The sequence below is a fragment of the Physeter macrocephalus genome, chromosome 5 (genome assembly GCF_002837175.3).
Source record: "Physeter macrocephalus isolate SW-GA chromosome 5, ASM283717v5, whole genome shotgun sequence".
Taxonomy (NCBI): Eukaryota; Metazoa; Chordata; class Mammalia; order Artiodactyla; family Physeteridae; genus Physeter; species Physeter macrocephalus.
Window position 1 is genome coordinate 77673516 of NC_041218.1, and position 16355 is coordinate 77689870.

Below are 16355 nucleotides of genomic sequence, written 5' to 3' on the forward strand. Positions count from 1 at the left end.
AGTCAAATTTCTCAGATATTCAAACATCGATTATAAACTTATTTAATTATACTCTCTATACAATGACCTAGGGACTTCCCTGGCAGTGCAGTGGTTCAGACTTCGCGCTTCCAAGGCAGGGGGCGCAGGTTCGATCCCTGGTCAGGAAACTAAAATCCCACGTGCCGCACAGCCAAAAAATTTTTAAATAAAAATAAAATAAAATAAATAAATAATGACTTTAAATCACAAATTAACATAGGTTCTTATAAATGTTTTAAACAACTTATAATAAAGACAAAACACACACACAATATTATACTGATTAGTAGCACTAAAGGGTTTGGGTAGACAAATGACTGCTTCTCAATTGGATTTGGAATCCAATCACACAGTTCTACCCCAAACCACTGATTCTACCCCAAACGACTGGTTACTAAATTAAACCTCTATTATAGTCAACACTCACTCTTATTTTTAATTAATTGCCTTTCTTATCGATTTTAATTTTTGACACATGGTTTCTCTCTACAAAATGATATGTTCTTTCATGTTTTCTATGTCTGGCAGTATATAACCAAATAGCTTACCACTCTGACTTAATAGTCTAACCTGAAGGTTTAATTGACGACTTCTGTTTCATGAGTACCTCATTATAATTAGCAGACTATCTAGATCAGGGTTTTGTAAACTTTAAGGTACATGCAAATCACCTGCGAATCTTGTTAAACTAGACTTTGATTCAGTAGGTTTGGAATAGGACCTGAGATTCTGCATTTCTAACAAGCTCCCAAGTGATGCTGAGGCTACTGGTCCTTGAAACATACTTTGCATAACAGAGATATAGAGATGTCTTCTCCTGGGTGGTTAAGGATTATGTCTACGTAGCCAATTCTCTTCTTTGGGATAACTGGCTCTTTTATTTTCTTGGAATACATTCTCTTCTTGCATGGCACTTGTATGTGCTGAATAGTTGTCGGACCCCATTCTATCGGTTACTTCATGTGGCTGCTGGTGTTGAAGAGTTTCTTGGAACAATATCTACTTCTTCTGTTGTTCCCTGTGTATATTCTTCCCTGTATACAGACATAAAAATAAGAACATTTATATACTTCATAAACAGACTGTAAGGAAAAATTGTGAAAGACTTTGAAATCAGAAAAAAAAATTATTAACTCTCCTGTCTAGCACAATTTTCCACGGCTCATTGATGGGGTTCAGGACACACTCCCACAAAATATGGCAACTTGGCATATTGAATATATTAAGCTGAAGAAATTTGAGAGACGGCGTGTGCAGGAAGGACTTTCTGACCTTACTCTGAAGCAGTTTATGAAACCCTTATGTGAGAAGTGCCCTCCCTGTATTTGGAGGAAAAGAACATCCTTATCTCCAAGACTCTGAGAGGAATCTGAACAGGACTTGCTGTTTACCCCAGTTTTCTATACTTAGCTCATATCCCTTTCTTGTCCTATCACATTTTTTCACCACTCTCTACTCTTCATCAAACCTAGCATTAAAACACTCAGCTATGGGGCTTCCCTGGTGGCGCAGTGGTTGGGAATCTGCCTGCCGATGCAGGGGACATGCATTCGAGCCCTGGTCCGGGAAGATCCCACATGCCCTGGAACAACTAAGCTCGTGCGCCACGACTACAAAGCCTGTGCTCTAGAGCCCGTGAGCCACAACTACTGAGCCCGTGTGCCACAACTACTGAAGCCCGCTTGCCTAGAGCCCGTGCCCCGCAACAAGAGAAGTCACCACCATGAGAAGCCTGCGCTCCACAGCGAACGGTAGCCCCCGCTCTCCACAAGCAGAGAAAGCCCGCGCGCAGAAACGAAGACTTAATGCAGCCAAAAAATAAATTAATTAATAAATTAGAAAAAAAAAAACAAGCACTCAGGTGTAACCACTTCAGGCCTTCATTTTCTTATGAAGTGTCTTGTGTCACATAGAACTTATATTAAACAAATTCATATGCTTTTCTCTTGTGAATCTGTCTTGTTCTTGTCCCAGCCAAGAACTTAGAAAGGTAGAAGAAAACCATATTTTTCCTCCACTGTAAACTATTTTACAACTCTGTAAGCTGTAGTGAACTAATAATAGTACAAAGGATTTTTTGTGTATAGAAATGCAAATTAACAGTCAAATGCAATTTATTATTGCCTGTGCATATACGCATTTTCATCTATTTGTAAATTTACTTTGGCATTCCTTATTGCCTGTATATATACATGGTTTTTTAATTCTCCTTTGACCAAGTAGTAACATAGGGCTGGTACCCTCATTAATTAATGAGTCACATGGATTTATTTTATGTCTACATAAGAATGTCATATAGAAATAATGCCCGCTTTTAAAAATTATCCTTTAGCAAGACATAGAAATTGAAAAGAAAAAAACTACTTACTGTCTTATTCACTATTTAATATCATTAATAAGTAAAAATTAAACAAATCTATTCATCTTCACCATTATTTTGTCTTATATCCACCTTTTTTCTTACATTTTATTATTTTAACTTTTTTCTTTTGAGTATTACTGTGAACTTAAAAAATAAAAGTAATCATTTGGTTCCTAATTTTTCAAAATTTAGAATATGGGAATGCCTTTAATTTACACCTACACCCTTTCAGCACTGACTCTAATGTTTTTTTAAAGAATCTTTGTCTTCTATCAATAGAAGGATATTTCCTGACCCATTTCCATTTTTTTCCTGTCATCTGGGAAACTGCTACCGTCCAAGGAGTCCAGGCTCCTTTTGGTGGAGAAAAGTATCAAAGACCCAAATATGGGCATTAGAAGTGCACATGAGAGCTGGTGGTGAGTGAATGCTACTGCTGCTGAGGCATTGGAGAAGTCACAGAGTTGGAAAATATAAGTCTTTTTGGAGTCTTGAGTTCATACTCATTTTCCCAAGTATATTAAATTGCTATGTCCCACTTTTCTCATAGGCTGGGGTTTTACTGACCTCTGAGAATTTTTCCCATGCTTCTGCTAAAGAAAACATGCTAAACCCACAGAAAAACACAGAGACATAGGTTTCCAGATACAAAGGAGAATGCTTGGGGGACAGCTGCAAAACAAAGGTTTCTATCTTAATTCTAACTTATTTCCTTTCCCTAATCTTGCATGGATAGTTATTTACATATGACAAGAGGAGGGAAGACAGTTAGAAACCACAAAGATTTGGGAAAATCACTTAGGGACATAATGAGGACAAGATATGAACCATGAACAAGAACTCAAATATTCTGTCTTAAACAATCTCCATTCCTCTGGGTTCGAACTAGATTCCCAAATTGGATGAAGTAAAATGTTCATCTTAACGTCCCCCTTGGTAGCGACAGAGAGTCAGTGTTCTCCAAGAGCACTGTAACTGTGGCTTATGATCCCCTGGAGCTTTCTCTAAAGCAGGAAATACAATTTTTTTTCCACTGTGAGGTTTTTCGCTTTGGCTATGAAAACCAAGTACCACTTGATTCTAAAGAGTTTTCCTCTTACCAGCTAATTCTCCCCTGAGCATCCTCCCCTTAGTTGCACTTTTCATGAGAACAAATTGCATCTTGCCCCACCCAGAGAACTGGAACCATGACTAATGTCAGATTCTTGGATCTAAGCATTAAATACAGCCACATCTGAGTTAGAGGGCTCAGGCAACCTCTCAGTTCCCACGTGAGGCAGCCAGAGGGTGGAGAGAGAGTATAGCTCCTGTCCCCATGGATTGGCTGTGCTTTAGCACGGAGCCCATGTGACTTGGGGCCAACCTCTCTCTTAAAATCTAGATTGTTTCTCAAAGACAGTCAAATCAAAATTTAAGTGCCCTCCCTTCACACAGACATACACACACACACACACACTCAAAGAATGAAATGTTGTTGTATTACAATAAGATTCTTCCTAAAACTGTATCACAGATTACCAGGTAAAGAATAGACTTGAATGATTTGTATACACTTTGTGGGAATACTGTAGGGTCTGTCAACTAATATTATATTTCCATCTTGAAAATGACTTCCTCTCTGCTTGTCTGAAGCAAGCAGCAGTTAATGTTGAGTACGAAGCCACAAAGTGCTCTGTTCATTTCTGATCACTGAGAAGTTAATATTACTCCGAAAGAAGAGAAGTTATCCTTTAAAAATCACAAATGAGGGACTTCCCTGGTGGTCCAATGGGTAAGGCTCCACTTTCCCAATGCAGGGGGCGCCGGTTCGATCCCTGGTCTGGGAAGTAGATCCTGCATGCCACAACTAAGACCAGGCACAGCCTAAATAAATAAATAAATAGTTTAAAAATAAATAAAATTGATCAGTTAATCATTCAAAAAAATCACAAATGAACCAAATTTGGGGACACATTTAAGTTTCCATCTCTTTGAATCATTTGTAAGAGACAAAATTTGGGGTACGTAGCCTCAAAAATGGAGGAGGATGAAGTAATGTATAAAAGATTTTCCATAATCCATGATTATGGATTATTTTCCATAATCAAAGTAATGTATAAAAGATTTTCCAAACTTCATGAGGGTGAGGTTAACAGGAGACCTTATTGCCTTACTTTCTGAAAAGATGCTGAAATTTGAACAGGCAATTCACAAACTCCATTTATCCAATTTTATCACATTCCAGTACTAGGTAAAGTTTATAAACAAGAAGTATTTATAGTCTAGTTAAATTTGTATATGCTTACTTCATTTTCTGAATGTCTACTATGTGCCAGGCCTTGTGTTAGGACTAATGATACAAAGGTAAGGAGGAAAAACAAATCCCTGCCACCAGAATTTCTTTTGGTCCTGATTTTATAAGCAGTTCTTTGACTCTTGCATTTAAAAGAAGCAGCATTGGTTGTGAAGGCAGCTAGAAAGGAACAGTCATTTTGCCTAAATATTGAACTCAGTGGGGAATTAACTGGTGGGTAATAGACGTTTCTGAGCAGCCAAAACCAATTTCCCACATTCCAAATACTGAAAGTCATAAGTTGAATCCCTAGACATGCCTCCTGGAGCCTTCATTCCTATTTTATACACAATTTTAGCCATGGTGGTACAGGAAAATACTGGCTCCCTTACAAAGACATATTGTGAGAACATTGAATGGAGGGAGGGAGAGTCTCCAGAGTGGAAACAGAGTGAAACTGTGCAGTCCTGGTTTACCTTCATCTGATTCTAGTAGCTTTGTTTTCAAAGTATGTTTGACCAACAGCCCACAACTGATAAAAGGGCAAATGGTGCCACAGCACTATAAAGCTGGAGGTTACCCTGAGGGATTTTATAAGGCGTTACGATTTTATAGCCTTTGGAGAAAGTAACCCGGAAGATGTTATGGTTTTATTGCCCTGTAGCATGTTATCCAGTTTTGTATCTCAATTAGCCACAATTTTTTTTTTTTTGCGAACAGTATACACATCTCTGTGTGTGTGAAAGCATTCAAGGAAACCAACTCTTTTGCCTAATTGCCTAATTCCTGATTCCCTCACTAATAAAAAGTAGACATATTCGAAGAAATACACTTGTTCAAGAATTTTCTTTTTAAAGCTCTGTATTGTTCCACACATTATCTGAGATAATACTGACATAAATTCACAGGTATCTCATCTATCTTGCTTTCTTCTTAGCTCCTACCCTGTCTACAGAAAGAGGCAGCCATCTAAACATCATTCCAGCGTATGTTTTATTGATAGTTTTGATGGCTTTGCGGTTGGGACCAAGAGAGATGTATTCTTAGCTCACAGCAGCTCCCCAGACCTCTCCTTCCCAGCCTCTCATCAGCTGACTGCACCATGAAGGACCTGACCTGGACTTTTTAGGTACATCAATGTAACCATCTGACTATAATAAAATACCAAAGCTCTGTGCCAAGAGAAATGTACCTGGGTTGTTTTCTTAAAGAACTTTGCAGTATGCATAACTCCCATATATTTGCTGTTTCTGTTACTCCTTATTTGTTTCCCTAAAATAAGTGGTGAAACTTAAAATAAGAAGAGCCTATGTTGAGGGATTATGAGAATAAATTTTTCCTTTTTTATTTCTGTTCAAAGATCTCTCACCCCCTATATATAAGCACTGTTAGCAATTTGGTTTATAATTTGGTTTCCAGACAGTTTTTCTATGTATTTTCAACGTGTTCTGCTATCTTTCCATATCAAAGCCTGTCTTTTTTGAATCATTTCCTCACAATTCTGAAAGATTTCCCCAAAAGACTTTGAATGTTGGTACAGCAATGGAATACTTGGAAATTGTGCTCAACCTGTTTGGGGATTTAGAAAATTGCTTGTAATTTTTCTGTTTTGTCTATTGTTGGAAAGACTTGCAGAGTATGGGGAAAGGTAGGTGGAAATGTGGAGAAGACGATAGAAAAGAAGCTTAGAGGGATCCCCTGGTGGCGCAGGGGTTAAGAAACCGCCTGCCAATGTAGGGCACACGGGTTCAATCCCGGGCCTGGGAAGATCTCACATGCCACGAAGGAACTAAGCCCGTGAGCCACAACTACTGAGCCTGCGCTCTAGAGCCTACGCGGCAAAACGACTGAGCCCGCGTGCCTAGAGCCTGTGCTCTGCAACAAGAGAAGCCACCGCAATGAGAAGCCCGCTCACCGTGGTCTGGGAGGATCCCACATGCCACAGAGCAGCTAAGCTCGTGCGCCACAACTACTGAGCCTGCACTCTAGAGCCCACGAGGCACAACTACTGAGTCCGTGTGCCGCAACTACTGAAGCCCGCGCGCCTAGAGCCTGTGCCCTGCAACAAGAGAAGCCACCGCAATGAGAAGCCCGCTCACCGCAATGAAGAGTAGCCCCTGCTCGCCGCAACTAGAGAAAGCCTGCGCGCAACAACGAAGACCCAACGCCGCCAAAAATAAATAAATTAATTTAAAAAAAAAAAAAGCAGGGTGGTCTTAGGCATGGGAAATGTGACTAGAGGTAGGGAAAAGGTGAGGTAATCGGTGTTCTGCAGAGGCGTATCCACGTTACATGCCTCTTCATGGGATGCATGTTCAAAAATGGTGCAGTTTTTAGTCTTCTGAGGTCAAAAGGTCATTTACGGAACACCTGGGCAGGCCCAGTTTGGGGGTCAGTGGTCCCAACCACTCTTGGCCAGTTTGAACTGGGCAAGAGTCAACTCCAGGTCCCTGGGAAACAACTTAAGCCCACCTGTTACTATAGTGACCCATACATCAGAGGTGTTATCTATATGGGTGGTTAAGGAGTCCTGTAATATATTATCTAGGCTATGTGAAGCTTGGAGGGTAGGCAATTAAAGAAAAACAACAACTAAAGCAGGTTAATTAGTAAAGGCAGGTTACAAACAGAGGGGGTTTTAATAAGCTGTTCCCTTGTCTGCTGTTCTGTAAGACACACTCAAGGATTTCTAAGACGCCAGCTTCTGTTAACCCTGTAGTTTCAACCCCACGTGACAACAAATTGTGCATTTCTCCTTTGTACAAGGAGGAACAACCATAGCCTGGGCTAGGACCTGTGGTGGAATTAGAGCCACCGCTGTTTGGGTTGGCATGGGTCAGCAGACAGCAATCCTGAGGTTCAGTGTCAGCAACAGCAGTGACAGTGCAGATGGTCACTGGGCAACAAACAGCAGCATGGCCTGGTCAGGGCACGCCTTCAGACTGCTCAGGTTTCAGAAGGCAGTGTACCAGGCACCTTAGTCAACACTGCGTCAGCAACACATTCTGGAGTTACAGCATCAGGGCTGCTCTGTGGAATCCTCTGGCCTCAAGGGGGCACACTGAGTTTTGGGTGTGCAAAGAAAAATAGCTAGAAGGACGAACATTTGGACATGAACCAGCTTCTTGGATATACAGTACTTGGGGAGGAAAACTCAAAAACTACTGGCCTTCCTGCAGTCATGCATGCCACACGAAATTGTATTAAAAAAAGGAAGCATGGCTTGTGAGGATCATATGAGGACATGCTTTTCCACATCACTCTGAATACTTCTTTTTTGCCTCTGCTGGATCCTTTTCCTCCACGAGTTCTAAATCAGTATTCTACTTTCCCTCATTTGTATTCTTTTATTGGCATTCTCATCCTGAGTCTTCAATGACTTACTGGATATTTTACACATATATTACCTCACAGTTTACCTAAAACCCACCTTAACAAAGAATGCTTGTAGGTGAAATTCAGCCTCTGTACCCTGGTACCGAACTGAATCTCAGAGACAGAGTTTTGGGTGAAGTAGAAAAGAATAGCTCTATTGCTTTGCCAGGCAAAGGGGACCACAGCGGACTAATGCCCTCAAAACTATGTGTCCACCTGGAGGAGGTAATGAGGAGTTTTATACTAATGGTTCAAAGCAGATGGCATGATCAGCTCATGGACATTTTTCTGATTGGTTGGTGGTGAGGTAATTGGGAGTCAGCATCATCAACCTTCTGTTTCCAACCAGTCTGGGGTCTACATGCGTGTGGGCATCACACAGTTAACTTCTTCCGCCTGGTAGGGGTTTCAGTATCTGCAAAACAGCTCAAAGATATTATTATGTATACTCCTTGAGAGGCGGAATCAGGACCCTGCCCCAAGGCTGCACTATTGTTTCTTGACTGCTCCCCTCTTGTTTCTGCATTCCCTCCCTTCCTTGATTAGCAACTGTTTGAACCTGCCCTTTGGAACTCAGGGAAGGTCATGGAGGCTGAATGAAGCCTACTTCCTACAAACAAGAAACGGGGGACACAGAAAGACTTTTGTGCCTAGAAATCCCATAGGGTCCTGGTTAGTTCCATGCTTACAAATGAATAAAAAAATATATCCAAAAGAAAAATGAACAAAGGACATAGACGATATAGAAAATGCATGAAACAAAAAATGTAAATGGCCAATAAACATGAAAAAATATTCAATCTCATTAGGAATTTTTAAAATAACCCAAAAAATCATTTTTTGCCTGTCATATTTATAAAGGTTTTTAAAACCTAGGGTTCCACTGTCATAATCCGGGTCTAAAGCTCTTTTTATTATTTTATTATTTTATTTTTTTGCAGTACGCAGGCCTCTCACTGTTGTGGCCTCTCCCGTTGCAGAGCCTGTCCGGATGCACAGGCTCAGCTGCCATGACTCACGGGCCTAGCCGCTCCGCGGCATGTGGGATCTTCCCGGACCGGGGCATGAACCCGTGTCCCCTGCATCGGCAGGTGGACTCTCAACCACTGCGCCACCAGAGAAGCCCTAAAGCTCTTTTGAAAATGGTGATCCCAATGCCTCCAAGCTTGTAGTCAGTTTCCTTTTCCACTTGGGACTCTTCCCTCCAGGTGAATGATCCCTCCATTCATTAGTTATCTTTACAAAAGGAACAAAGGAGGTCTTCTGACATTTAGAAAAGCTAAGAAACCTCAAAAGGTACCCTACTACAGCAAAGTAGACCTAATCAAGGTTCAAGCAATAGGTACAACAAGTCTTCTCCAAACACTTAATATGCAAATATATTTGAGATTTTCTCTGAGAATGACATGTTAACTTATTTCGCAAAGTTGTATTCCCAGGGATACTATTTCAGGAGAGAAGAGAGGAGAGGGGGATGGTTCACAGCACTAGTATTCTGAAGAACACGTTTTGGGAAATGCTGCATTAAATAATAGTTAATATTATTAGCTCAGTAAAGTAATACTGTTTGTCTTGCTCTGGCACCAATCTAAGCATTTTTGTAAACCTTATAACAGTTCCATGGGAGGTTCTATTTTTACAGGTAAGGAGACTGAGACACAAGAGAAGTTAAGCAATTTGCCCAAAGTTGAACAACTAGAGAGTGGCGAGTTTGACTTTGCACCCAGGTGAAGCCTAGTGCCTAACCTCTGTGCTATATAACCTCTATGGTCTCTTTAAGCTCTGAATCCTAAGGCTCTTCTGTGATGTTTGGTGTTCTATATTCTGCAATACATGAAAGGACTGTTCCAAAATCAGGTAGAAAGTATGCTGCTCCTTGTTTCCTTTGCCGTGTTACAGAATAGCACTCCATCTCATCACCAACATTTCTGCCTTTGAATCATGGATCCTTAGTGTCTGCCAAGGCCTTAGAGTAAGAAGACAGATTTCCACTTCATTTCAATTAAAAAATGTTTAAATACACTTACTCTTCAGTATCCTAGGTCGTTTAATAAAGTAAATGAAATTTTCCTCATTTCTAATTCCATTAGGAATAAATGGTTTACATTGCCAGGGTCCACTCTAAAGCCTCAAATTAGAGCTTACTCTTGAACAACAGGGGTGTGAACTGCACAGTTCCACTTACACATGGATTTTTTTCAATAAATACATGTAGTACTACATGATCCATGGTTGGTTGAATCACCTGATGCAGAAATATGGATACAGAGGGCTCATTATGGGACTTTGAGCATTCATGGATTTTGGTGTTCCCGACAGGTCCCGGAACCAACACCCCAGCAAATACCCAGCGATGACTGTATTGACTAGTTAAAATAGAAGATCTGAGAACCTTTAGATGAAAAGAAAAAAGAAAAGGCGCACGAAAACATAAATGTCTTTTCTTTTGTAGAAATGTAGGCTTATATGCCACTTGTTCTTTCATTTGAGTTATACTATATTCTTTTGTTCTCATCAAGAGAAAGCATAATGCTTTGATAGTGTCAATTATTTTACTTAAAACGTTTCTATGCATTCTATGTATATAGACCTAGGTAGCAAATTAAAGGGATATGTATAAGTTTTCAAAATGTAAAATAATGTACAATTTCAAATAATCTTGTATATTATCATATACTAGAAAGAATAAATTATTATAGTTACAAAAAGCATGCTCCTGAGTTCCGTGACTAAGTTCCGTGTTCCAGTAGAACACCTGGGGAAGCCTAATTGAAGATTTCTGGACCTGACACCTGATCTTAGTCTCAAACATTGAGGAGTAAAACAGCCTAAGCAAGCAAGCATTCTACATCAAGGAGACATCAGTGGGGATTGTGTGTTCTTGCCTTATGAATCCCAAGCAAATAAATCTTGTACTCCATGCAATAAACCTTTAACTTTCAGTATGTGATAGTCTTTCCTCATTTCATAAATATTTATTGAGCGCCTGCAATATGCCAGTCTCTGATACAGCAGTGAAGAAAACACCAACCCTTCTCCTACGGAGCTTACATTAATGGGAGACTCTTTAATGTGTTCTACCACCCAATTTCCAAAAAAGATAATCTCGCCACGTAATGCAATTGTGTAAAATCTGTCTTGGGCAAAGGAAACGGCACGCGCATCCTCGGACCACCTTGAAATGAAAACTCAGCCTGTGCGGGAAGGACGCAGGGTGCCAAACGCAAGAGGGCGCCCTCGCCTAGGGCCGCTCGGAGCGGCGCACCGCTGTGACGCGTAGGCTCCGCCCCCTGCTCCCTTCTTAGCGCCCCCGCCCCCTTGAGCGAAGTGCGCAGACTCCTCCTCCGGGCTCTGTTTCTGCGGGAGACGCAGCCGAGTTGCAAGCGTCGCCTCCCCGCGTGCTTCTGAGGGTGGTTGCCGGGCCTTGTCCTACCGCAGTGGCCGCGCCGCGCGGTTCGGGAGTAGGGCGCTGCAGCCGCGGTCCCGGCCTCGGTGTTTGGTAAACAGAAGCCCCAGCGTGCCGGGAGCGTGCAACCCCTCGCCCGGCCCGGCGAGCCCGGGGCGTGAACCGCGTTGACGGAGGATGGCAGCCTCCGGGGTGGAGAAGAGCAGCAAGAAGAAGACCGAGAAGAAACTTGCTGCTCGAGAGGAAGCTAAACTGTTGGCGGGCTTCATGGGCGTCATGAATAACATGCGGAAACAGGTACCGCCTCTGTGGGAGTGACCGACGGCGTCGGGGAGGTGGTCCGGGACTCGGGCCCCTGTCAGCCGCTGCTGAAACCCGCGCCCCAGGGATCGCGACCCTCTTCTTCCTCTGTCCTCGCCCTTCCTTGCATTTTCGCACGCCAGCGAAGCCGCTGTCGGTGGAGGGTCGCGTTAAACAGTTCTCGAGCAAAAGTGCCTCGTCGTCCGCCGATGCTGTGGCTCCTGACTCCTTGGGGCCCCGTGGGCCGGCATTCGGCGTCGGGTATCGGTTGTATAACAGCTGTGTCCTAGTTATCTCTTTGTGAGGCGAGGATCCCTCCATTGGCCAGCCGTTTTAAGGTGTCGTGAGATCTCGGGCGAAGAACCCCACTGGCACAGCCCAAACCGAAGCCCCCCAAGGAAGGGAGAAGCATTGCTGGCCTGACATCAGCTCCTCTAAAATAAGGATCCCCGCCCCCCTTCTGTGTTACCAGGGTGGAGCTAGTAGAAGACAAATCCTCCTGTACGTGTTAATTTAGAGCAGAAACAGTCTTGGATAAATACCGTGCCGCCTTTTAAGGGCACCGTGCGCCTCTGTTAAGAGGAGTTCTTTGTTCTTTGATGTGTGGCGTATTAGTGAAAGTCTTCAGCACGTCGGCGAAAGGTGCGTTATGAAAAGAATGGGTTTCAACGCCAGAGAATGTAGACTAGAGAATCTATTTGTTTTTAAATAACATAGCATCTTATACCAGTAGGCGTAGAAAAGCCACTTGGTTATTTTCTCGTCCTGGAAGCTTTATTTCTAGAAATATGCATCCAGGAAGATTTGTGGGAATGTTTCAGTTTTGTGACCGTGGTCCTGTTTTTCCTGACAAAAGCAGGACATGAGTATAAGTAACTGCAAAACCTAGTTTGCTCATCTGGTGGTGCTGAAACCACACAACCCAGATTGGGACTGGAACCTACAGGCAGGGACTTGAACCCACCGTCTTTTAATTGAGATCACACACCTGGTCTCAGGACTTTAATGAAGCTCTGGTTCTTTTTTTGTTTTGGGGGATTTTTTTGGCTGCGCAATGTGGCTTGTGGGATCTTAGTTCGCCGACCAGGGATTGAACCTGTGCCCTCGGTAGTGAAAGCGCAGAGTCCTAACCACTGGACCGCCAGGGAGTTCCCAAAGCTCCGGTAGTTTATGTCTCATGGCAGAAGAAATTCAGTGAAAGACAAGGTGATAGGTAAGAAGTGGATTTATTTATAGAGATACACATTCCATAGACAGAATGCAGTCTGTCTCAAAAGGCGAGAACGGCCTTGGGAGAAACACACTCCACAGACGAGTGCGGGCCATCTCAGAAGGCAAGAGGCCCCAAAATATGGAGTGGTTCGTTTTTATGGGCTGCATAATTTCATAGACTAATGAGTGGGAGGATTATTCCAACTCTTTCAGGGGGGAAGAGGCGGAGATTTCCAGGAACTGGGCCACCACCCATTTTTTTGGCCTTTTATGGTTAACCTCAGAACACTCAGGGCACTGGTGGGTGTGTCATTTAGCATATGCTAATACATCACAGTGAGCGTGTAATGAGGAAGAAGGTCCACTGGAAGTCAGATCTTCCACCATTTTGGACCTAGTTGGTTCTAACCAGTTTTTGTCATGTTCTATGGCTATGTCATTCTTTTAAAGGTTGTGCCCTGCCCCCTTTCCGCCTGTTTCAGTTCTGATGGGACTATGGACAACAGTAGAGGAATTTAAGAGTTTTATGAAGATATTAACTTTGGTTTCTTTAAGCAAACTCTGCTGGGGTCTTGTCTTTGTTCATCAGCTCCTGACATTGTGCATGAATGCAGTAGATATTTGTGGGAGTGCCTTTAAATCTTGCCTGGTCTTTGGGCTGAAGTAGCTGTGAATGCCTGAATTCAATATTTTATGTAACTTTCATGTGTCTATTTCCATGTATACGTTCATGTTCCTTTCCTGTGAACCTTTCTTACATTTAGGACACCACTGACCTTGCATTGCTGGTGCATTTAACTAGTGTCTGCCTCTGAAAGGTAATTGCACTGCAGTTCACCAGTCCCCACATTTGTTTCCAACAACCCTCCCGCTCCCCCAAATATGTGTTTTCATACGCAGACTATAGCATTGTAAAGCGTTGCCTCATTTCCTACGTAGATGGGGTGCAACTGGGTTGCAGCATCAGATGTTTACTTGAGGAGGAGGGGATTGTCTGTATGTTTAGCTTTTGGGGTTTAAAAATTGATTCATATCCATTTCTTAGACTTAGCATTAAACAATATTAGCATCTACTTATTTACTGTTAAAACAGAAATAAAGTTACTGAAATACCAGGTTTCTGTTACTGAGTAGGAAGGGGAAAATGGATGCTGGGTGAGACATCAGGAATTTCTTCGACAATGGTTAACTGGCCTTAATCTTCTGCCAGTTTCTTCTTTTGTCATTGGCCTTGCTTGTTATTCAGACAGTTCTCCAGTAACACTTTTACCAACTCCATGGAATCCTACATCTTTTGTAAGGTGGGCAACTTCACTTTGCAGTTGATTTACATTATACATGTATTGTTCTGTTTAACATAACACAGAAGAGGCTCGCCAAGAATGACTGACAAGGGCAGTTGATGGGAAGTGGCAGAAATAGAAGGTGGTCTGAGCCAGAGGAGGAATGTTTGAGTGAGGAGCAGTTTTAAAAGTGTTCTCCTATGGTGAATACTTTTGTGTTATTACTGTTTTTGCTTTCCCTTATGATCTCATTACTTTGGGGATCAGGATAATGAGTGCCTGGATGACGAGGGCCCCCAGACACATCCCTATACATATTTAAGAGCGCTGTGAAATTAGCATTCCTGAATCCCAATTCCTGCTCTATCATTAATTAGTTTTGTGATATTAGAAAAAGGTATAGGTCATTTCGTGTCTCTGTAGCATTGCAGCCAGTCTATACGTAGTGGTGAAAGGGGGTTCTGCTGAGCCCGCAGCCTCAGCTTCCTGTGGAGCCTTTTCCTCCATTATCCTTTCAGTCATTTCCAGCCTTTTGTTTTTAAGTAAACTTTACAATGAAGTATAGGATTCATGAAAAGGATCCACATTATAAATGTGCAGCTCAAAGAATTATTGCAAAACGAACACACCCCCTCCAAGAAAAAGAACTTGGCTAGTACACCAGAAAGTCTCCACCTTATGCCCTTCTCATTTGCTACCCCCTCAAAGGTAACCACTATTCTAATTTCTACTACCATAGATTTGTTTGTCCTGTTTTTGAACTTGTATACATGGAGTCATACAGTATATACTTGTGTGTCTTGCTTTCTTAAAGCTAGCATTTTTTTTAATTTTTGAATTTACTTTTTTATACAGCAGGTTCTTATTAGTCATCCATTTTATACATATTACTGTATAGATGTCAATCCCAATCTCCCAATTCATCACACCACCACCACCACCCCGCCACTTTCCCCTCTTGATGTCCCAGTCTAGAAACTGTCATACAGAGTGAAGTAAGTCAGAAAGAGAAAAATATCGTATATTAACGCATATATGTGGAACCTAGAAAAATGGTACAGATGAACCGCTTTGCAGGGCAGAAATAGAGACAGATGTAGAGAACAAACTTATGGACACTAAAGCTAGCATTTTGTTTGTGAGATTTATCTATATTGTTGTGTGTTGCTCTAGTCCATCTTCATTGTATGTAACATCCCATTGTATGAATACACCATAATTTATCCATTCTATCACGTTGGGTATTTGGGACTATTAAAAGTAGTACTACTTTGAATATTTTTGTACATTTTGTACATGACTTTTGATGTGTACATGTATGCATTTCTGCATTTTTGTTGGGAAACACCCAAGCGTGGAGTTGTTGAGTCATAGGTTCAGCTACATTCAGCTTTAATAGATCCTGTGGTACAGTTTCCAAAGTTGTGCCAGTTCACACTTTGGCCAGCTCTGTATGAGAGAGGCTTTTGCTCTACATCTTTGCTAACACTTGATATTGTCAGTCTTTATAACATTAGCCATTCTAGTGGATGTATAGTGGCATCTTATTTAATTTGGTTGAGCACCTTTTTATTCATTTTTCCAACTTTTTTTTAGATTAATGTTATTATCTGTTACACTAGAAAGGGGCTCTACAAAGCAGGGCAGGGTCATAGTCACTCTTGCAGGTACCCAGTGCTGTTGCTTTTGTGTTAATGAAGTCCAGAAGACCCTTAACAATTGAGAGATGTTTTGAGAACTTTCTGAGAACCACTGCAGTTCACAGTTTCCTCAGGTTAAATGAATTAAAACATAATTAGAATTTAAAAGCTATGTTAAAGCCCCATTGAGAGTTAAGTGAGAGAACCACAAAGCTGATTTGAGGATTGGATGCTGGGCAGTCACCTGGGCTCACTTACTAACTAAAATGACTCAGCTTCTGTATACTCACCTCTCCAAGACTGTCAATTACTACATGTCATTAATCTTTAGGGTCTCTTGTGAATAATCTAAACCTTCTGCATTAAATCCTCAATAATAGAAACACTTCTCGAGCACTTATTCTGTACCAGCCATTCTCCAAAGTGTTTTATATGAGTGTCTCATTTAATTTTCATAACAACTCCCATTGACAACTCCCATTAT

The 16355-nt window shown here is 41.8% G+C and overlaps 1 protein-coding gene across 5 annotated transcripts in view; it reads left to right on the forward strand.

The window, feature by feature from the left end:
- The first annotated feature begins 11366 nt into the window (after positions 1-11366).
- Positions 11367-16355, forward strand: part of KLHL7 (kelch like family member 7) — a 58498-nt gene continuing 53509 nt past the window's right edge. Inside the window, exon 1 of one of the 5 annotated variants that reach the window (XM_007116338.4) lies at positions 11367-11733. In XM_007116338.4, coding sequence (XP_007116400.1) covers positions 11614-11733 — 120 coding nt within the window. In that variant the 5' untranslated portion in view covers positions 11367-11613. Of the gene's footprint in view, positions 11734-11955; positions 12379-16355 lie in introns of those variants that run through there. The other 4 variants (XM_007116339.4, XM_055085046.1, XM_055085045.1 and 1 more) reach the window with 4 other exon arrangements.